The 22862-nt window shown below is 45.2% G+C and overlaps 1 protein-coding gene across 1 annotated transcript; it reads left to right on the top strand.

The window, feature by feature from the left end:
• Nucleotides 1–8953: 8953 nt before the first annotated feature.
• LOC132539841 (cytochrome P450 11B1, mitochondrial-like) lies at nucleotides 8954–22310 on the top strand. Its single transcript, XM_060195772.1, has 6 exons — nucleotides 8954–9017; nucleotides 19899–20094; nucleotides 20471–20548; nucleotides 20650–20838; nucleotides 21119–21225; nucleotides 22213–22310. The coding sequence occupies exons 1-6, from the start codon at nucleotides 8954–8956 to the stop codon at nucleotides 22308–22310; spliced, it is 732 nt and encodes a 243-aa protein (XP_060051755.1).
• The last annotated feature ends 552 nt before the right edge of the window (nucleotides 22311–22862 follow it).

The following is a 22862-nucleotide window of genomic DNA, read 5'->3' as shown; positions in this document are numbered from 1 at the left end:
ACAGAAAGGGAAACTGAAAGCAGGATTTGACTAAATTGAGAGTAGGGCACCAAAGTAAAAACCCTGTGGTGAGGGGGAGGGGGGTGTTGGTGGGTGGGACGGGACAGTCTTTTGGTGATGGGAATGGTGTTTATATATACGCCTATTAAAGTGTCATATAAATCACTATTTAATTAATATGAGAGGAGAAAAATTTATTTTATGTCTCAAACTTTTTAAAACACAGACTGAGTCTTTTTTTTTAATACATAGGCTGAGTCTTTGATATGTTGACTCTCTTAAAAGCCTAGACCAGGGAGAACAGAAGCAACCAGTGGCACAGCTATATACAAATAATGTCAAAGGACATAAATTATGGTGATGTTGGGTATTATACAACAAATCCTAACAAAGGTATTTTTCAAAGTTAACCCAATTACCAAATAATGTGATGATAACAATAACTATCCATTGTCTTCTTAACCCTAAGACAGCAGGAACCTCACATTTCCACTATAGAGTCTATATTTCCCCCAGTCCTGGAACCTTAGGGTGGAGCCCACTTTCCTGCATGCTTCTCTCAATTCATACCAAATAATATTGCATCTGCCAACCGCAACCATATCAACGCAAGGAGTGCCACCTCAACATGCTTCACCTCAGACTGTGTCCAGAGACTTCAGGTGTGGAATGACAACCTTTCAGCTTCATTACTCGGGTGAGACCTTTCCTTTCATAGTACTTTCTAATTCCATTCCAGGTGTTTCACTTCCTAACAAAGTCCCAGAATCTAGATACAGATCAGTTTCCCTGAGACAGAGCATATGCTCACACGTATCCATAGATAGGGCAAAATACATGCCTGAAAGCAGAAGTACATGAGAATCTGTAGTGAGTACCCCCCAACACTCCATCTGCACTTATTCCAGCCTTTAGGTCCATAATTGTTCAACAATTTGTTTGGCTTTGTATGTTAACTCTCTTTTCAGCCACCAGGTTCCAGATGCCAGCATGATGCCGACCAGACTTCCTTGGACTGGTGAGCCCACCAATATGTCCTGGAGCTCCGCTTCCCCAGAGACTCACCCTACTAGGGACAGAGAGAGGCAGACTGGGAGTATGGACCGACCAGTCAATGTCCATATTCAGTGGGGAAGCAATTACAGAAGCCAGACCTTCTGCAACCCACAAGGACCCTGGGTCCATACTCCCAGAGGGATAGAGAATGGGAAAGCTATCAGGGGAGGGGATGGGATATGGAGATTGGGTGGTGGAAATTGTGTGGAGTTGTGCCCCTCCTATCCTACGATTTTGTCAATGTCTCCTTTCTTAAACTAAAAAAAAAAAAAAAAAGTATTTATTTATTCCCTAGGGGGCCAGGTGGTGGCACACTTGGTTAACTGCGCACATTACAGTCCACAAGGATCCAGGTTCAAGCCCCTGGTCCCACCTGCAGCGGGAAATCTTCATGAGTGGTGAAGCAGGGTTGCAGGTGTCTGTTTCTCGCCCTCTCTATCTTCTCCTCTCAATTTCTCTCTATATATACAATATTCAATAAAACATTAAAAAATTATTTATTCCCTTTTGTTGCCCTTGTTGTTTTATTGTAGTTATTATTGTTGTTGTTATTGGATAGGACAGAGAGAAATGGAGAGAGGAGGGGAAGACAGAGGGGGAGAGAAAGACAAACACCTGCAGACCTGCTTCACAGCTTGTGAAGCAACTCCCCTACAGGATATATATATATATATATGATTAAACAGTGAGAGATAGAAAGTGAAATGGGGAAAACGGAAGATTGGGAATAAGAGGGGAAGACAGAACAGCTGCGGATGGCGGGAGGCCTCCACTCGCGAGTCCCTATAAGCTGAGAGGGAACCGCCCCATCTGTGGCGACTTCCTCTTCCACTTTGCCATATCCTTGACTCCTCTCAGCTGGTTCCTGCTCTTTTGCTTCTATCCAATCATCTTGTACTAGGAATCCTGAACGCCACGCCCCCCTTTGCAAAGCCAATAAATAGCCTGAGCCAACTTCCTTCAACCTGCAGGTGTAGTAAAACATACTCCTTGCACTCCATGTGGTTCTCAGAATATTTTTTTGGCCCAAATGAGAAAAAGACGCATTAGCAACACTACTCCAGGGCTCTTGAGGCCTCTCCTCCTGCACTAAAATTCAACTATAGTCTCAAGACTCTACTGGTGTGTGTGTGTGGGTGCCCATGCATGTGCATATGTATTTGTGACAAAAGATTACAAATGTGCAAATGTTTATGAAAATACAAAGGACTAGGAATATAAATACAGAGGAACTAAGGCAACCTTGTGCAAGAAGTGAAAAAAGAAAAGAACTGGCATTCTTACACGAGATTATTTCTAAAAATTTTAGCAGTATTATTTCTATGATTTTATTAATACAGTGTGGAGTTGCTGCTATGACCCTAAACAGAACACAGAAAATAGAAATGAACTCAGGAAAGTACAAAAAATACAGTGAGGTGTTTGGGGGCAATGTTGATCCTTACTGTGCTGTAGGGAAAACACTTCGATACTATTTAGGGATGAATAAGTAAAATATATATATATATATATATATATATATATATATATATATTAACACTGGAAAATAAATCACTGTGTGTCATTTTTCTTCATGGAAATACTAAAAAACTAAACATTTTTATTAGTGATTTAATATTTATTTACAAAAATACAAGATAACAGAGGTACAACTCTGCACCATTCCCACCACCAGAGTTCTGAATCCCCACTCCCTACATTATAAGCTACAATAGCTCTCTTAAGATTGTAGACATAGGTTAACTGTTATTTCTATAACTATGTCTATATTTGCTCAATTTTTTAAAGTCCCATCTTCTCTTCCTTTCCAAGCTACACATACATCTATTACTGTATCCAAATGTCCCTCTCTTTTTCCTCTTCTCTCTCCAGGTCCTGCTGGAGTTGGAGTTCAGAGCCTTCCCCTATTACTTCTCCCCCACTGGCAGTATGGATCACATTTTTTAAATATTTATTTTTCCCTTTTGTTGCCCTAGTTTTTTGTTGTTGTTGTTGCAGTTATTATTGTTGTTATTGATGTCGTCATTGTTAGATAGGACAGAAAGAAATGGAGAGAGGAGGGGAAGACAGAGAGTGGGAGAGAAAGATAGACACCTGCTTCAGCACCTGTGAAACGACTCCTCAGCAGTTGGGGAGCTGGGGGCTCGAACCGGGATCCTTGAGCCGGTCCTTGCGCTTTGCACCACATACGCTTAACCCGCTGCGCTACCACCTGACTCCCAGATCAAAATTCTTATTTATTTCTTTATTGAGGAATTAATGTTTTACATTTGAAAGTAAATGCAATAGTTTGTACATGCATAACATTTCCCAGTTTTCCACATAACAATACAACCACCACTATGTCCTCTGTCATCTTTTTTGGACTTGTATACTCCCCCCACCCACCCCAGAAGTCTTACTTTGGTACAATATGCCAATTCCAGTTCAGGTTCTACTTGTGTTTTCTATTCTGATCTTGTTTTTCAACTTCTCCCTGAGAATGAGATCATCCCATATTCATCCTTCTGTTTCTGACTTATTTCACTTAACATGAATTTTTCAAGGTCCATCCAAGGTCAGGTGAAAATGGTGAAGTCACCATTTTTAATAGCTGAATAATATTCAATTGTGTATATACTTGCTCAGCCACTCATCTGTTGTTAGATACCTGGATTGCTTCCAGGTTTTGGCTATTACAAATTTTGCTGCTAAGAACATATGTGTACACAGATCTTTTTGGATGGGTGTGTTGGGTTCCTTAGGATATATCCCCAGAAGAGGAATTGCAGGATTATAGGGTAGGTCCATTTCTAGCCTCCAGATCAGAATTCTTTATGGGGTACAGAAAGTGGAAGTTCTGGCTTCTGTAATTGCTTTTCTGCTGGATATGGGTGTTGATTGGTTGATTCATACCCCCATCCTGTGGTTTCAGGTCATAGTGGTGAGGTCATCTGCCCAGTGAAGTCAGAATGGAATCATGATAATGTCTGCAACTTGGTGGCTGAAAGGCAGTATGATATAAAGTGGGACAAAACGATTAGTGAACAGGAAACAAAAAGTAGGAACAGAGCAGATGAGAATAAAGATCTTAGGGTGGAAAGAAGCTAGGAAGTCCGTTTTAGGCATGTTCTTAGGGGCCCATGACTATCATAGTTTTGGCTTTAGTCTGATAGCTAACATGAAGTTGGACAAAAATATTGTCTGAGAAGATAGTGTCAGAATAGAGAAAAGGACTAAAAAGCTGGATTAGGCCAGAGGGTAGCTCCAAATTTGAAAAAAAAAAAAAGTCTATGAATAAAATTAACTGTTTACCCAACACTAAAGATTTTTTTAATTAGTTTATGCTGTGGTTGAGAATGACTTATGCATGAACTTGACTGTTGAGCACTTCTTTATTTTTTTTATTTGTTATTGGATAGAGACAGAGAGAAACTGAGAGAGAAGGGGGAGATAGAGAGGAAGAGAGACAGAGAGACACCTGCAGACCTGCTTCACCACCTGTGAAGTGACTCCCCTGCAGATGGGGAGCCGGGGGCTCAAATCAGGTCCTAACCAGTACTTACTTGATCTTTGAGCCATGTGCTCTTAACCTCCTGCGCTACTGCCCGAGTCCCCTGACTGCTGAGCACTTCTATGGTCCAAATTTTCATTCTGAGAGAGACAGATGCCAATCCATCCATGAAGTCCTAATCTCTTTGTGACATTGTGGGCAGGGTGATGCATGAACCCCCCCAAAATTACTAAGAATGACATATATTATGTGTCTGACTGAGACCCTAAAGGTTTCCCTACAGAATGTCTACCCACTAAAGGAGGGTAACAAATAATGGAGCTCCCCTTCAGGGCCTTTTTATAGTAAGTTTCATAATACATCAAGATCTTCCTGGGCGGAAACCAGCTTGGGCAGGTGATAGGAAGATCTACCTGCGAACAAGCCCTGGCCCTCTCAACTTACATCGAAAATGGATTCCAGAAGAATTTAAAGACGGGTGCTGTCTTTGTTGATCTCACAGCAGCCTATGACACGGTCTGGCACCGTGGTCTCCTAGTCAAGATCTCAAGATGCCTGCCTCCATGGGTGGCCAACACTATATCGTTTCTTCTCCAAAACAGAAGATTCCGGGTGCATCTGGGTGACAAGTCTAGCAGATGGAGACGTGTCTCAAGTGGCCTCCCCCAGGGCTCTGTTCTGGCTCCTACGCTATTTAATATTTACATCAATGACCTCCCAGAAACTTCTTCAAGGAAGTTCATCTACGCCGATGACATCTGCTGTGCAACTCAGGCATCCAAGTTCGACATCCTCGAGGAAACACTCACGAAAGACATGTCTCTGATATCTGATTACTGTAAAAAATGGTGACTAATCCCTAGCACTGCAAAAACGGTATCATCTGTTTTCCATCTACACCATGCCTCGGCCTCGAGTGAGCTTAGTGTGCAGCTTGGCGGTACGAGAATCTGGCATGAAGCCCAGCCAGTCTATCTTGGCGTTACTCTCGATCGCACTCTGTCATTTCACAAACATCTCATAAAAACTGCAGCAAAGGTGGGCGTGAGGAATAACATCATTGCAAGACTGGCCAGCTCCTCATGGGGCGCGAGCGCTTCCACACTACGATCATCATCTCTGGCATTATGCTGTTCCACTGCAGAATACTGTGCCCCAGTATAGTTCCGTAGCCCCATGTCCACTTGGTCGATTCCAAATTATATTCCTCCATGAGGATCATTTCTGGAACCATCCGTTCCACCCCGGTTCCATGGCTGCCAGTTCTCAGCAACATCGCCCTGCCAGATATTCGCCGGGATGCGGCATCATCTAAGTTCATTTCCCACGTCTACACTCGACCGGACCTGCCAATATACGCGGATATCTTCGCCCACCCTGTCCAACGCTTCACGTCTCATCACCCAATCTGGTCCCCTACGCCTACACTGAACTTCTCTGTTCCAGTCTCTTGGAAACAGAGTTGGCAGTCAGCTGAGGTAAAGAACAAACACCTCATCACAGACCCCTGCAAGCGTCAACCCGGCTTTGACCTAGCACGTTATGATTGGGCCCTCCTCAATCGCTATCGAACAGGCCATGGCCGGTGCGCCGCTATGTTCCATCGCTGGGGAGCCAGAGACGACCCGAATTGCCCCTGCAGCTACAGACAGACTATGGCCCACATAGTCAACGACTGCCACCTCTCCAGATTCAAAGGAGGTCTCGAAACTTTACATCAGGCTCAACCTGACGCTGTTGACTGGCTACGGAAGAAAGGCAAACGCTAGAAGAAGAAGATAATACATCAAGAATTCCAGGTTATATATAGCTGTGCTACCAGTTGCTTCTGTTCTACCTGGTCTAGACTTTTGAGAGTCAGCATCGTCAAAGACTCAGCCTATGTATCAAAAAGACTCAGTCTGTGTTTTAAAAATTTCGAGACAATGAGTGCCACCCCAGCATGCTTCACTTCAGCCTGTGACCAGAGACTTCAGGTGTGGAATGACAACCCTCCAGCCTCATCACTCAGGTGAGACCTTTCCTTTCATAGTATTCTCTAATTTCATTCCAGGTGGTCCACTTCCTAATAAAGTCCCCAAACCTAGACATAGACCAGGTCCCCTGAGATAGACCATATGTTCACATGTGTCCATAAACCAGGGCAAAATATATACGTGAAAGCAGAAGTACACTAGAGTTTGCAGTGAGTACCCCCCTAACACTTCCTCTCCACTATTCCAACCATTGGGTCCATGTTTGCTCAACAATTTGTTTGGCTTTGTATGTTAACTCTCTTTTCATCCACCAGGTTCTGGATGCAAGCATGATGCCGACCAGACTTACCTGGACTGACCACCCCACCAATGTGTCCTGGAACCTCGCTTCCCCAGAGATGCATCCTACTAGGGACAGAGAGAGGCAGACTGGGAGTATGGATCGACCAGTCAATACCCATGTTCAGCGGGGAAGCAATTCCAGAAGCCAGACCTCCCACCTTCTGCACCCCACAAGGACCCTGAGTCCATACTCCCAGAGTGATAGAGAATGGGAAAGCTATCAGGGGAGGGGATGGGGTATGGAGATTGGGTGGTGGGAATTGTGTGGAGTTCTACCCCTCCTATCCTAAGGTTTTGTTAATTTCTCCTTTCTTAAATTAATTAATTAATTAAAAATTTAAAAAGAAATTTAAAAAATTCCATGTTCAAAGTGGCTGATTAAGCAGAAAGCAGAAAGGCATACATGGGTAATCAGCTTTAGGATATGTGAAGTCATAACTGAGTTTAGATATTTTCAATTTCAACTGAACATCAAAGGGACCACCTGCCCCAGTAAATTACTGCGTCTCCTTTAACATAATCAGAAGTTAGCTTTTTTAGGCGCTATTATTCTGTATTGGATACTTTAGCTATCTACTTCGATTTAAATCTGAGGCGCTTACAGGTAACTTTACTGGGCACAGAGTCCTCTAGGTGCTGGGTTAGGTATAAAGCAGAAATTAAGACCAAGTTCACAAAACAGCTAGCTGGAATGTCCTGCTACAACTATAGTCATCAGTGCAGGACACTGCACCATTCTACATGGTCTCTCTTTCTCTCTATCGCCCAGACGACCTCCACACAGAGAGAAGGCCGTAAGAATTGCAACACTGAATGATCCCAGCTCCATGGGTGCAGTACACCCCCCCATGCCTGGCAGAGCAATGGCCTGACCTTGCAGAACCTTCCATGCCACCAGTCTAGGACAGGTGCACACCTTCGAGGTCGGCCCACAGTGACCCATCCTGTGATGAACTCGGACCTTATGGAACCTTCCACGGGCTTCTCCCAGGGCACCCAGAACTCCTGGAATGGTTTTGCCACCTTGCTGTCTATAGCACAGGCAGGATTTGGGGTGCCTTTTTTGGGAGAGCTGACAGGGAGCGCTTCTGTGACCAGGAAGGCAGCCCCAAACTTCTGGAAGCTCAGCAGAGACTGCTGGAAGGACACAGGCGACAAGTCCAAAGTCGCCAGTCACCGAGGATCCTGTAGACATGAAGGTTTTACCCTGGCAGCCTCCTGTCTCAGAGAACAGCCCCGCGGGACCCCTCCCCAAGGTTGAGGCCAAACCCCTTATAAATCCCTCTCCCTCCTCAGAGACACCAGCCTTGGGACTCATCGTGCTCCAGCTCAGAGACGCCTGAGACCCCAGCTAACGTCTCCCCACCCCCAGGCACTTTAGGGGCCAGGCACAAGGCACCCTCCTGCAGAGCAGAGTGCAGGGGCGCCTTTCCAGGCTCTGCGCCACCAGGTCTGGGAGCCCCTGCCTGGCCCTTGTGCTGCCAACACCTCCCAGGCCCGAGGCCCACCGAGGGGGGGTGCGCATGCGCGGAGAAGGGGGCTTGCCTGGAGGGGTGATGACATCAGAGGGCGCAGCCTCAGAAGCGCCGGTGGGCGGAGCCGCCTGCTGGGCGACCCGCAGCTGCCCCTTGACGCCCCGAAGGCCGCAGGCCCGCAGCAGGGCGGCTTCCACGAGGTGGTGTCTCCCGGAGGGGACCCCAGAATGGCCCTCTGCCTCCGGCCTCGGGGTGGGGGTGGGGGACAGGAAGGCTCCAGAAAGTGCGCTCGCAGTGGAGGGAGTCAGGGAAGCTCGGAGAAGCGACTGTGTCACTTGGGGCGTCCAAGATGGCTCCTTCCCTCATATTGTGGGGGGCGGGCGGGGGGGAGGTTCCAGAAGCTTGTGCTGTTCATGGAGGAGAATCCAGGGCGTTGCCCTCCTAGAGAATCCGGGGAAGTTGCCAGAACGCTGGGCCCTGAGTGGAGGGAAAGTCGGGGGGTGGGGGGGCCAGAAAGCCCAGCTGCTAGTGGGGGGAGAGCAGGAGGCCCCCGAAAGCCGAGGCTCTGGGAAAGGGGTGGTCAGGGAAGGCTCCAGATGGAAGTGACCGCGATGGAAGGGAAATCACGGAAGTGTCTAGAAGCCAACGTCGTCCGTGCAGGGGAAGTCAGGACAGGTTGCATAATAGTATTAGTGGAAGAGAAGCCAGGGAGGGCCAGAAAGTTGTGACCTTAGTAGAGGACAAATCAGGGAGGGCCCAGAAGGTGATGTCCCGGGAGTAGAGGAGGACAGGAAGATCTCAGAAGGTTATGTTGTTAGTGGAGGAAAGTCGGGCAAGGTCCAGAGGGTTGTGTCCTTTGTGTAGGGAAAATCAGGGAAGGCTCCAGAAGGTGGTGTCCTTAGTGGTGGGGACGGCAAGGGAAGGATCCCGAAGGTTGTGTGTCTCATCCAAGGGGAAGCCAGCATGGTCTTTGGCCTTTGGCCTGGCTGTGTGATCCGGGGGAAGGGGGCTGAGAAAGGTCCTGAAGGTTGTGACCTAGTGGAGAGGAAGTAGGGAAGGTGCTAGAAGGGAGTGTGTCTCACCAACAGGGGACATGGGGTGGTTCCTCACCTCGTGTGTTGGGGGTGGGTCGGGTGGGAAGGTTCCAGAAGCTTGTACCCTTAAAGGAGGGGAAATGAGACAAGGTTTCAGAGTGTTGTGTCCTTAGTGGAAGGGAAGTCATGACAGGCTCTGGAAGGCTGTGTGTCTATGGGGGGGAAGCTAGAATATTTCCTCACCCCATGTAATGAAGGGCACAGAATATTCCAGAGTTGTGTGTCTTATGGAAGAGAAGCTAGGATGGTTCCTTGTCCCATGTGTTGAGGGAGTTGGGAAGGTTCCAGAAGTTTGTTCCCCTAGTGTTTATAGTGTTTTTTGTGTCATCTGTTGGAGTGGGGAGAAGGGAAGTTTTCAGAAGATGGTGCCTCTGTTGCAGGGGACACCAAAAAAGCCACCAATCAGTTTAGTATCTCGTGGAAGACGGAGCTTCTTGGTCTGTATGTTGGGGGTGGGGGTGTGGGATAAGGTCTAGGGGAAGGGAAATCAGGAAAGATTCCAGAAGTTGGTGCACCTCCTGGAGAATAGGTAGGGAAGTTTTCTGAAGGTTTGGGCAGCTTACACTAATGTCTCAGAGAAGTTTCCCAAAGCTTATGTGTGTCATGGACAATGGGGTGGGAGCAGGTAGGAGTCCAGAACAGCTGATACCTCATGGTGGGGGAATTGTACAGGTCTGTGTGTCCTGGTGGGTGTGTGGGTAGGATAGAAGGTTCCAAATATAGTGGGTGCACCATGGATGAGCTCAGCCTCAGAGCAGTGTTATAGGGTTTGGAGGTCAATTTTGCAGGCAGATTCTCAGTCATGGCTCTAGCAATGATTCCAGAAAAGCCATGGAAGATTCTAGAAGGTTATGTCCTTATTGGAGGGCAAGTCTTGGGAGGTTCCAGAAGGTTGTGTCCTTAGTGGAGGGGAATTCAGGAAAGGCTCCAGAAGGTTTGCCCTTAGTGGAGGCACACCAGGGAAGGTTCCAGATGGGGCAAGATTCTAGGTTGATTCCTTGGAGAAGAGAAGTCAGGCAAGGTTCCAGAATGTTATGCCATTAGTGGAGGGGAAGTGCAGGAAAGTTCCAGAAGATTGTGTGTCTAGTGGAGGGGGAAGCTTGCATGTTTCCTTGCCTCATATAATGGTGAGCACAGGATATTCCATAGGGTTGTGTATCTGACAGAAGGGGAAGCTAGGGGTGGTTCCTTGACTTATGTGCTAGGGTGATTGAGAAAGTTCCAGAAAGCTGTGCTTCTAGTGGAAAAGAAAGTTGGATGCTTCTTTGCCGCATGAGTTGGAGTGAGGAGCAGGGAAGTTTCCAGAAGACTGTGCCTCTGTTGGAGGGGAAGTCAAGGCAGGCACTGAAAGGTTGTGAATGCATGGAGGAAGAAGCAGCAGTAGCTCCTTGTCCTGTGTGCTGGGGTTGTGTAAGGTGGGGGTTAGCAGATGGCAAGTCAGGGAAGATTCCAGAAGTGTGTAGGGTTGTAGGGTGGGCCCATGGGTCTGTGAATGTCTATCCTCCAGTAGCATTCCTCCCACCAACTCCCTTGAATTCCCTTTCATGTCACTCCTTTTCTGCCCAGAAGCCCCTCATCTCTGGGGTTCTGTAATCTCCTTGTACCACTGTCCATTTGTTCCTTAAGGTTCTGTGGTCTCCTACTCCCACTTCATGGTCTCCTCTGGGGACTGTGCCCTCCCACACCCATGTAGCAACCTTTCCCTTGGGGTCCCATGATCCCCTTCTTAGTACCCTTCAAGTTGCCTGGTATTCTTGATCCAGACAGCACTCTCTGCTAGGGTCTGGCTCCCTCCTACAACCACATACTCTACTAGATATACAAAAGTTGTCATATCCAGAGTTAGTGGTGTCTAACTTATGACAACAGAAGGAAGCTCTTCATCACAGTTTGGCCATGGGTCAGGTCCTATATGATGAAGTAATCAGTAAAAGTCATATCCATTAAAGGAGAAATGTAGGCTTTCATAGAATAGAAGTTATGGTAAATAACACTGAAATTGTTGTACAATAGGATTTCTGTGATCACATTGGATTTCCTGGATATTGTTTAGTCACTAGTTTGGCAAGTGGAGGCTTTTAGATCTAAAAGATGTATAGAGTGTGGTGGGCATACCTCTTTGTTGAATGCAACCAAGGTAACAAACCTGAGAAGAACGTGAGTTCTTTGCAGCCTTTTTTCCCCCCTCATCTGTCACCTTCCTGTTTCTAGTGTATCTGGTTCTTGCCCTTTCAGCTTTCACCTGCTTTTCTATTTAGTTTGTTTCTGGTCAAGGATGGTGAATTTCGGTTTTAGGTTGTTTATCTTCTCAGAAGTTCATCTAAGAACAAGAATCCTTTTAAAATGGGAAGTTAGGGTCACCTAAATGGGAAAGTTGGATTGGTACCTTGTGTGGTCATGCTAGTGGAGTTAGAGGTATTCTTTGAGTTGATGTTTTAGGACATAATCATCAGGCTGCAGGTCATAATGCTTGGATTTATCTTTTAGGGACACATTGTGGTTGGACTCTCATACCAATTTAGAATTATGGGTAAATGTGTTCGTAAATATCTGGCAATAACAGAAAACACCAACTTGGAAGAGTTCTGGTTTATAATTTTCTTTACTTAAGTGCAAAGACCTTTCATTAATTTTTTTTTCAAAAAAATCCCGTTGATAGTTCCAAGATACAAAGATACTGTTTTTCATTGTTCCAATATTTTTACTTAGAATTATGTCAAAACAATTATTGCAGACATAATTCTAACATTAAGGTTCAAGTGCAACAACAATTCACACATGACAGTTCTTTTTGGACCTAAATCCAAGTATATGACTTTGAAAAGTAATCTTAATTCTATTATTTTTAGTACACTAATTAAAAACCCAAGGATGAGTATAGGATAATCTCACTTATAGATGAAGTTGTGAATTAAGGGCAATAGGGGAAACACAAAGCAGAACTTGGACTGGGTTTGAGGTATTGCAACAAAGTAAAGGACTCTAGACAGGCAGAGGGTTCTGGTCTTGGTGCATAATGTTGGAAGAGGACCTAGAAGGAGGGTGAGAGTGTTTTGCCAAAAACTGAGAAATTTTATACATGTACCAACAACTGTATTTACTATTGGATATAAACCATTAATCCCCCCAATTAAAAAAAATAAAAACCCGAAGTGACATCTTTTAAAAAAATAAATACAGCACTTATAATATTTTAGCAGCATAGTTTTAAATATCTCTCACTGTAACTGCTACCAAAGTTCCAGCACAGTTGCTCTAGAGAACCCTCCTCCTGCCCTCCTCCTCCCATCTTAGGTCTCAAAGTCTAAGAGTCAATTTTATTATTACTGCTTTTAATGCAAGTTTATGTGCTTTAAGTATTTTCACATATTAGTGGAACCATCTTTGGCTTCTTATTTCACTTAGCAAAGTCACACCCAGATCCATCCATTTTGACTAAAGTGGCACAATGCTATCTTATTAAATGGCAGAACAGAGGCATCACTGACTTTGCAGCCTTCAGCTTATTTACTCAGTCATCAGTTAATGGGTATTTTAGGTTGATCACATGCATTGGCTATTGTGACCAGTGAAGTTAGGAACATAGGTATGAACATAATATCCTTTTGAATTAGAGCTTCCATGCATGTCCTTTGGATATATGCCTAGGAATGCCATTCAGAATCATAAGGCATTTTACATTTTTAAAAACAATTTCCCCAGACTGTCTACTGTAGGAGATGTACCAATTTCTGTTCCAACCAGTAGTACCAGAGGTTCTTTTTCTCCACATCCTCAAAAACACTTGTTTCCAAGCATTTTGATATATGCCATTATCACCATTTTAGGTGATATCTCAACACTTTAGTGTGTGTATCCCTAGTAGTAATAGATGCTGAGTGGCATTTTACCCCCACATGTCTGTGGGCCATATTCTTTGTCCTGATCTATTGTCTACACTTTTACCAGCTTGCTTATTTTGTTGTTGTTGTTATTGAGTTACATGATTGGTTTATGCATTTTAGATATCAACCTCTAGTCAGAAATGTGATGTGAAAATGCCTTCTTGCATGTCCTAGACCTTTTTGTGGTTGCTTTCTTCAATGTAAAAGTTTTCTTTTAAATTTGATGGTCTCATTTGTTTATTCTTGCTGCCCCCTGCTGGTGTGGTTGAATCTACATGTTCATCTTTATGTAGTTCATCTGTTTTTTTCTATATATTTTGTGATATCTAATATTCAAGTTTTGAAAATATGTTTTCAGCCATATTTTTGTGTAAGGGGTTAAATGATGCCATAGCCTTATTTCTTTTTTATGTTTTTTATATTTATTTATTCCCTTTGTTGCCCTTGTTGTTTTATTATTGTAGTTATTATTGTTGTCATTATTGTTGGATAGGACAGAGAGAAATGGAGAGAGGAGGGGAAAACGGAGAGGGAGAGAGAAAGATAGACACCTGCAGACCTACTTCACCACCTGTGAAGCGACTCCCCTGCAGGTGGGGAGCCGGGAGCTCCAACTGGGATCCTTAAGCCGGTCCTTGCGCTTTGCCTACACTGAACTTCTCTGTTCCAGTCTCTTGGAAACAGAGTTGGCAGTCAACTGAGGTAAAGAACAAACACCTCATCACAGACCCCTGCAAGCGTCAACCCAGTTTTGACCTACCACGTTATGATTGGGCCCTCCTCAATCGCTATCGAACAGGCCATGGCCGGTGCGCCGCTATGTTCCATCGCTGGGGAGCCAGAGACGACCCGAATTGCCCCTGCGGCTCCAGACAGACTATGACCCACATAGTCAATGACTGCCACCTCTCCAGATTCAAAGGAGGTCTCGAAACTTTACATCAGGCTCAACCTGACGCTGTTGACTGGCTACGGAAGAAGGGCAAACGCTAGAAGAAAAAGAAGTAAGAGTGAACATTTTTCTCATATTTTATATCTTAGGAAAAATTATTTACCTAGTAAGTGAATAGGATGCTAACAGTAGACTTTCATATAATATATAATAAATCTATCCTTTATTATGGAGAAGCATTTTCCTTCTATTCCCAATTTATTATTTTTTCATAAATATATGCTAAGTCTTTTTGAATGTTTTTCAATATCTACTGATATGATCATGGGGTTTTTTTGCTTACTTTCTTATTGATTTGTGGTATATAATAATTTATTTGCATATTTTGAAACTTTTAAAAATATTTTTTGGGACCTTGGGCGAATTCAACTTGGTCCTTAATACACTCTAGAATTCTCTCTCATTTTTTTTTAAATCAGAGCACTGCTCAGCTCTGACCGATGGTGGTACAGGGGATTGAACCTGGGACTTTGGAGCCTCAAGCATGAGAGTCTCTTTGCATACCCATTATGTTATCTACCCTCTGCCCCATTCTGGAATTCTCTTTGCCAAGATGTTGGTGAGAATTTTCCATTAATATCTATTAGAAATATTGGTCTCCAGAAGGCTCTGAACTCCAGTTCCATCAGAACCCATAACTTCTTTCTCTTCTTTTTTTCTTAAATTTATATTTATTTATTATTAGACTGAGACAGAGAGAACTTGAGAGGAGGATAGTGGAGATAGAGCGGGAGAAAGAGACACCTGCAGCCCTGCCCCCCCCCCCCACAGATGGGGACCAGGGGCTTGAACCTGGGTCATTATGCACTATGATGTGTGTACTTAACCAGATTCAATACCACCTGCCCCCCCTCCTTTTTTGTCTCCTCCAACGTATGGAATTCTCACTGGTATACAGTGGAATCTCATTATTGTCTTCATTGTATTTTTTTCTGCTTAGGGGCGTCATGCTTCCTTATGGGTCATCTGGTTCTCTTCATCTGCAGGTTTAAGCCACAGTAAGAAATGGTGCTTCTCTTTGCCTTGCTCCTAGTCTAAGGACTTTCAATGGTGGAAACCCAGGATTTTCAGAATTGAAGTCACAATGAGCTTGCAAAATCACTCAATATAAGTGAGAGAAGATGTAAGTGTCCACCTCCCTCTTGTCCTGGAAGGGATAAGGATTATGAGAGCTGTGGCATCATTAGAAGGGTCTGAGAGCAATACTGATCACCCAGTTCATCAGCTGCTCCCAAAATCAGTGCAGCTGGTGCACACATGGTAGAATAGTGAGCTTCTGTGAGCAAAGGGAGCTTCATGAGATAAGAAGTCTTCCCCCAAGAGCAGCAAACCTAGAGCCTTGACTGGGCACCTGAGTGGCCATTCCTCATTAAGACAAGCAGGAAAAGTTAAATGCAGGGAGATCTGGAGGGTGCAAGCCTTTTTTTATTTTTATTTTTATTTTTTTGTATTTTTGCCTCTAGGGTTATTGCTGGGGCTCAGTGCCTTCACTATGAATCCACTGATCCTGGAAGCCATTTCCCCCCCTTTTGTTGCCCTTGTTGTAGCCTTGTTGTGGTTATTATTGTTGTTGTTGATGTCACTTGTTGGATAGAACAGAGAGAAATCAAAGAAGAAGGGGGAGACAAAGAGGGGAGGAGAGAAAGATAGACACCTGCAGGCCTGCTTCACCACCTGTGAAGCAATACCCCTGTAGGTGGGGAGCTGGGGGCTGACACCGGATCCTTACGACTGCCCTTGCGGTTTGCACCACCTGCGCTTGACCCACTGCGCTACCTCCTGACCCCCAGGTACTAGACTTCTGTGACTATCAGGCCTTCCCTGGAGAGGGTGGTAGAGGAGAGGACTCTCACCCTTGGCCACCTATGGGTGCTTTCTACACCCAGCCTCTGAACCAGGAAAAACTGCTGACAGGACCTGTCTCTGCCCCAAGAACCTGCCCACCCCAGGCTTGTGGGCTGAGCTGTGTAGGACCAGAAAGTCTTTGATGCAGAGCCAAGGGGGCTGCTGCTGGCTGGACAAGGAAGCAGGGGGCTGGGAACTGGGTGAATCTGGACCCTGACACCTTCTATCTCTTCCCTCAGAGACATATAGCCTGAAATGCCACGACTGCTGGGCCATTAACAACTTCAACTGTCCAAATGTTAGAGAATGTCCTTATGACATTAGGCATTGTCTGATAATCTCCATTCGTAAGTATCTGTTTGATTTTCTTCAATTCTGTGACTGAGTTACCCTACCTTAATGTTCAGAGACAGGCAACTCTGACATGGATTTAGCTTTGAAAACACTTACGTTGGTCTTGGCTATTGTGCAATGCTTGAGTTGACAGACACAGATTGAACTCAGGAGTTTTCACTCGGTTCTGTCTCCTGTGCTAGCTGCTGGCTTCCTGGTGATGTATACTTTATGCAAAGTCATCAGGTGATCACCTTAGGAGATGCCTTTCTCTGACATAGAAGAGAAGGAATAGTCTTCAGTGAATTTGAGTAACCACCTCTTTCTGGGATCATCAAGGAGAGATCCCAGAGCCACGAATGCCTAAATAAATTATAATAAGTTTAGAAGAAAGTAAATCATGGTAACAAAGTAAGGCTAAAGGGATGGGGGCATAACTTGTGAATCAGGGTGAGGAATCTAACTAAGCCAGAATTAGAGCTCAGGAGTTGTGGCCAGGTAGCCTTAATGTCTGAGCCATCAGAGAGCCCCAGCCACCCCCACTCTTCCCTACTGCACTAGTGAAGGTAATCCCAGGAGTCACGGGCTGTGCTTGGGATGGTACAACAAGAATTTTTTGGGAAACAAGTTGACATTAATGGGCATCAGTGGTCATATCATAATCCAGCAACCAAGAACTTCACAAAGGAGCCCTGGGAGGAATTGATCCTAGAGAGATGTGCCATTTGCTGAAAATCAGTCCAAGGCCTGAATTATAGAAGCATTGTCCTTGAAGGTCTGTGTTTGCTCTTTGGGACATAAAGGACATACGTTTCTTGCTCTTCATTTTATTTCTAGTGTCCTGAGGCTTTTATGACAGATAATCAACAGGACATTTCACATGTGTGCCTACTAGGCCAGGTGAAAGCCTGAGGTAGAGATGGATGAGGAGGAATTACACACATCTGCACAGTTGTTTCCAGAGTAGCTGGGCTCTTGAGTGGAGTTGGAGGTTCTCTTTCACTCAAGAATTCCAGGCATGAAGTGACATTTGGGATGTAGCAGTTGGGCTTGGAGCTAGTTATGGTGACTCTGAGATGGAACATGCTTACATATTTCAAGCAGAAGGTATAAAATCTTTTACTTTCACCTCTACCTTTGTTTCAGGCTTGAATAGCCATGAACTATTTATTTACAAGAATTGTACTCTCAACTGCACATTTTTATACCCAAGCCAAGTGCTTCCTGAAACCCCCAGAAAACTCTAAATTAATCACTTCTGTTTTGTTTGTCGCTGTGGTTGCATGATCTGCAATGAAGGGGGATTAACAAACTATGAGAGGGACATTGAGTCTGATGAGTCACTTGAGGAGGACACAGAAGGAGCTGGACAATTGGAGTGTACATTTCTCCTGACCCTTGCCTCCATTCTAGTCAGCAGTATGCTTATGTGGGAAGATCTCATTTGAACAGTCTGGTCAGCTACATTCTTCAACACATGTTCTTCTCTCCAAACTTGAAATATTGAGACATTAACTCACACAACCCCACTTGTTGAGTTCTGCATTTGTAGATTATTTTATGAGGATAATAAAGAATGTCTTATTTGTGTTGTTAGCATTCAATGATTACCATTTGGTTTAATGTTTCATTTATTCAATTTCCTTCTTTTCTTTTACTCAGACACTAGTTCACAATATTGCAAAAAAAAATTTTACTCAGACACTGGTTCACAATATTGCAAAAAAAAATTTTTTTTACCACTTGAGCACTGAGAGAATGAATGCTATAACTGAAGCTAAATAGTTACAAAGGTTAATCTAATTCTTAGCTGGAAAAGAGGTCACAGGCATAACTGGAAAACAAGCATCACTGGAGACTCCATCCTACAATTCTCAGTTGAAGGCAGAAGCAGAGAGCATGCTGGATGTTGAGGCGGCACATGGGCTAGCAGGATCTGACATTAGAAACTATATCTAGGAGTTGGGCGGTAGCTCTACAGGTTAAATGCAGGTAGTGCAAACCTCAAGGACCGGCGTAAGGATCCCGGTTCGAGCCCCGGCTCCCCACCTGCAGGGGAGTCGCTTCACAAATGGTGAAGTAGGTCTGCAGGTGTCTTATCTTTCTCTTCCCCTTATCTTTCTCTCCCCCTCTCTGTCTTGCCCTCCTCTCTCCATTTCTCTCTGTCCTATCCAACAATGATGACATCAATAATAACTACAACAGTAAAATAACAAGGGCAACAAAAGGGAATGAATATATATTAAAAAAAGAAAAAAGAAACTATCGAATGTGCTTGTAGGTGTCAGTCAGCCAGGTTCTGTAGCAATGGAGTTCTCACTCAGAATGATCTCTGGCTTCATATATTGTTGTTGCTTTTTGTTTGTTTGTATTAAATATTTATTTATTTCCTTTTGTTGCCCTTGTTATTTAATTGTAGTTGTTGTTGTTATTGATGTCATCATTGTTGGATAGAACAGAGAGAAATGGAGAGACGAGGGGAAGACAGAAAGGAGGATAGAAGAATAGACATCTGCAGACCTGCTTCACAGCTTGTGAAGTGACTCTCCTTCAGGTGGGGAGGTGGAGCTCAAACCAGGATGCTTTCACCTGTCTTTGTGCTTTATGCCACATGCGCTTAACCTGCTGCACTACTTCCCAACTCTCCATATATGGTTATTTTAAGGAATAAACTCCTACAGTGTCAGTGCTTGAAGCTCTGAATTGTGTAGGGAAGGCTGAAAGGCTAGAAATTCAGGTATAAGTTGATTGATGTTGCAGGCTGCGATCTACTTAAGGCAGTGTTCTGTTCAGTCATGCTGGGTGTCTATGTTGCTATCTGCCAAAAATTTCTCTTCAGAGTACCTCAGTCTTGACTCTGGAGGTTTCCCAGTTAATGGAAGAGACGCAACTACATTATAGAGGATGGTGTGCTTTATTCAAAGCCCCGTATTTGAAAAGTTCATCACATCTAAGCAAGTTGTTTAGGGAAACAACTAGAATGTTGTGAGACCAAAACAAAGGGTGGCCACTATTAGGAACAGCACAGGGACTGAAGTCTCTGAATCTAGTTCCATTGGGACCAAGAACTTTTGTGACAAGAATCCTCTGTTGTGCCCCTTCACTGTGAAGGAAAGAAATTTGGGGACACCTTAGGAAGTCAGGTTCTGTTGCCTTGTTTCCATTTCCAGAGAGGGAAACAAATGAATCACATGAAAGTTGTAATAGGCCTGTGTGTGGTTTAGAAAGGAAGTGAAGGGTCTAGGCAATGATGCACCTGGTTAAGCCCATATAGTGCTGTGTGAAAGGATCTGGGCACTCCCCCACCTGTATCCCAGGTCTCGGGTCTCAGGTGCCTGGCTCTGTCTTCTCTGCATGAATGTCACCCTGAGTGAGAGAGGATCTGGTCCCCAGGGAAGTTCAGGGTGTCAGAAGGGTGTCCTTGACTGAGGACCATGACCTGGGCCAGGTCTAAACCCTGCCCCCTGCCTCCTGCAGTCTACCTACAGCCTGCTGATGACCTTATTTGAGCTGGCTAGGAACCCCAAAGTGCAGCAGGCCCTGCGTCAGGAGATCCTGGAATATGAGACTGCGATCTCTGAAAAGCCCCAGAGGATAATCTCAGAGCTGCCCCTGCTGCAGGCAACCCTTAAGGAGATCTTGAGGTAAGTGGGGTTCCCCTCCCTTCATTGTCCCTCATGTCTGGAGGGCAGTGATCAGGGGGGTTTCAGACTGAGCCTGAGGCTGAGAAGCTGCACGGCCCAGGAAAGCATTCCCCACATTTTATGACCATGAGGGGAGAGCAGGGTAGCCCTCTCCTATCCCTACTTCAAAGTCCTGTTCACCAGGTTAGCATGACCTCCTTGGTCCAGGCTCTCAGACTGGCGGAGTTTTTTCAGGAGGTGGAAAGAAGTAGTTTCCCTCCACTAGTTCCCTGGTGCCAGAAGCATGTGGTGGGCCTTGGGGAGTTTCCCTGAGCAGGCATGCCCTGGGTGAGGAGGGGCCCTGCCACTGCTGAGACTGCTGGACGCTCTGTCATAGGCTGTACCCAGTAGGTGTCACTCTGGACAGAGTGTTGACATCAGACGTGGTTCTGCACAACTACCACATTCCAGCTGGGGTGAGTGAGGCCCCACAGCCCCTCCCACAGGTGACCTATGTTTGTACCATTCACCCCAACCTGAAGGGAAGCTCACTCTGCCTCTCTCCACCTGCCTGCCGACACTGGTCATGCTGTCTCTTTATTCCCTGGGTCGAAGTCCTACTACATTTACAAGACCTGAGCGCTATCACCCCCAACACTGGTTGGAAAGGAAGGAGCCCAGCTCCCGGCTATTCAGCTTGATGTTCAGCTTTGGCTTGTGCCAGTGTGTGGGCAGGCACCTGGCCAACACAGAGATCTTGCTCCTGTTCCTACTCCTCCTCCTGCTTTCCCACATATATGTGTCTCCTGGAGTGGGGGTGGGGAAGAGGTGGGAGCAGAGCCATACTTGATGCAGATTGGTCATTGCTTGCGGGTGTGAGTGCCCTGTGGTTGTGCATGTTGGGGCTTGGCCCACCTGATTGGGTACTCTAGTTTTCTCCTTTTCCTGCACCCTGTGATTTGAACTTAGCAAGGAAGGTGGGATCAATTCATCACCTTGGGATGACCCAGTGGTTTGCTAAATGGGTCCTTCTCCTCTGACCTAGTGCTGAAACCTTCCTGTTGGAGAAAATAATGCATATGAATCCTAAAATGGTATTCCACTTCATGTTAATGCCCTCCACCTTCCCTCTCCTGACCTTGAAGGCCATCAGTAATTCACATCCTGCACTGGCAGCCCAGCTAATCAGCGGGTCTTCATTGTGTCCTATAACAACACAGCATCTTCCTTGAACCCCACTTACTGGACCACATTTATGTCTACCAGGCATGTAGATGGTGAAGTAGCCCACTGATCTGGGCTTCCATGGTTATAAAGCAAAACCATGGGAAAAAATTAACCTGAGTCTTGATCACAGTGTAATTCCCAGCTCAATGCCTAGTCCCATCCATGCCTCACAGTTAACTTGTGTCATCTACAGTCTTTGCTGCCCTGTGGCCCACATCTGCTGTGGTCCTTTTTGTTCATCTAAGTCCTGTCCAACCTACTTATTCTCTGTAATGAATCTTTCCTCTGGGAAAGCTGCCTTATATGAATTCTTGTCCCAGATTTGACATCTGAAACACAGCTGTACTGTGACCTGTCCAGTTTTGTTTTTCTTGACAGCAGTATATATTTGTCCCTACTCACTCTCTACTGAGCCTTATTTATTCCTAGTAGGAGCTACAGCCTCTACAGCTTTGTGGCACACTCAGCCAAGGACTTGGATATAGGTCTTTCCAGATGTTTTATGACAGAACTGCTGCAACTAAGGAATAGACTTGGTGAGGGCCAGGAGGTGGCACACCCAGTTAAGTGCACATAGTACTAAGTGTAAGGACCTGTGCAAGGATCCGCGTTTGAGCCTCTGACTCCCCACCTGCTGCAGGGATGCTTCAGGGGCAGCAAAGCAGATCTACAGATGTCTCTGTCTCTCTATATATATATCTCTCTCTTTCTCTCCTTCCCTCCCTCCCTCCCTCCTCTTGCTCTCTCATTTTATCTCTGAACTATCCAATAAAATGGAAAAAATGGTCACCAGGAGCAGTGGATTTATAATGCTGGTACTGCATCCTAGTGATAACCCTACAGGAAAATAAATAAATATTTTTAAAGGAGTAGATTTGGCCATCTGACCAATAATACTCACTTGCAAACCAGAAGAAATGGTGAGCATAGTCTGGTGGTTGCAGGTGACCAACGGGGAGAATCTAGAAGAAGAAGGTACCCTAGCCAAGCACAATCTCATGATCAAATGAAGTCTTTGTTGAAGTGGTGGTTAGTCCCCTAAGAGGTAGGGTTGCTACTATCCTTGTTGATGGAAAATATAAACACCTGAGCATCCCTAAGATTCTGTGGGAGGGTTTAGTGTACCTCACACTTCCTGGCTCATGTGGCACCCCACAAATGATGGCATAGGCAGCAGGTAGTGGACCACTTCACCTTTGTCCTTCCTCCCATCTCCTCCAGTGGGACCAGGCATTTGGTTCACATGAAGTGATAAGGAGGTAAGTGGCCTGCTGCACCTGCTTAGTGGACTCCAACTTTCCCATGTCCTCTGCATCTTTATTTCTACTCTTCACTACTCACAACAGCCAGATTCTGGTCTTTGTCTTCTTGTATCAGCACTGGGGGAGGCAATTTGGAGAATCAGGTAGAAGAGGGATCTCTGATGCTGGACTCTTGGATTACCACATACACACAGACCTCCAGTCCTGTAAGCCTCTGTTTCTTCAAATTCAGGTTTTCCTCTTATATAATGGAATCCTATATATTACTTGTTCCATAGGGCCCTACTGATTGTATAACCA

This window comes from Erinaceus europaeus, chromosome 8, assembly GCF_950295315.1.
Source record: "Erinaceus europaeus chromosome 8, mEriEur2.1, whole genome shotgun sequence".
Classification (NCBI taxonomy): Eukaryota; Metazoa; Chordata; class Mammalia; order Eulipotyphla; family Erinaceidae; genus Erinaceus; species Erinaceus europaeus.
Note: the sequence above shows the minus strand (reverse complement) of the source record. Positions and strands in the feature narration are given on the sequence as shown.

Excerpts from the sequence above, each read along its gene's own strand:
- LOC132539841 (XM_060195772.1), top strand. The coding sequence starts at position 8,954 with ATGGAAGGGAAATCACGGAAGTGTCTAGAAGCCAACGTCGTCCGTGCA. Across the intron at positions 9,018-19,898 it reads TGCAGGGGAAGTCAGGACAG|GTCTAAACCCTGCCCCCTGC; the intron begins GTTGCATAATAG and ends GACCTGGGCCAG. Across the intron at positions 20,839-21,118 it reads AACACAGAGATCTTGCTCCT|TGCTGAAACCTTCCTGTTGG; the intron begins GTTCCTACTCCT and ends CCTCTGACCTAG.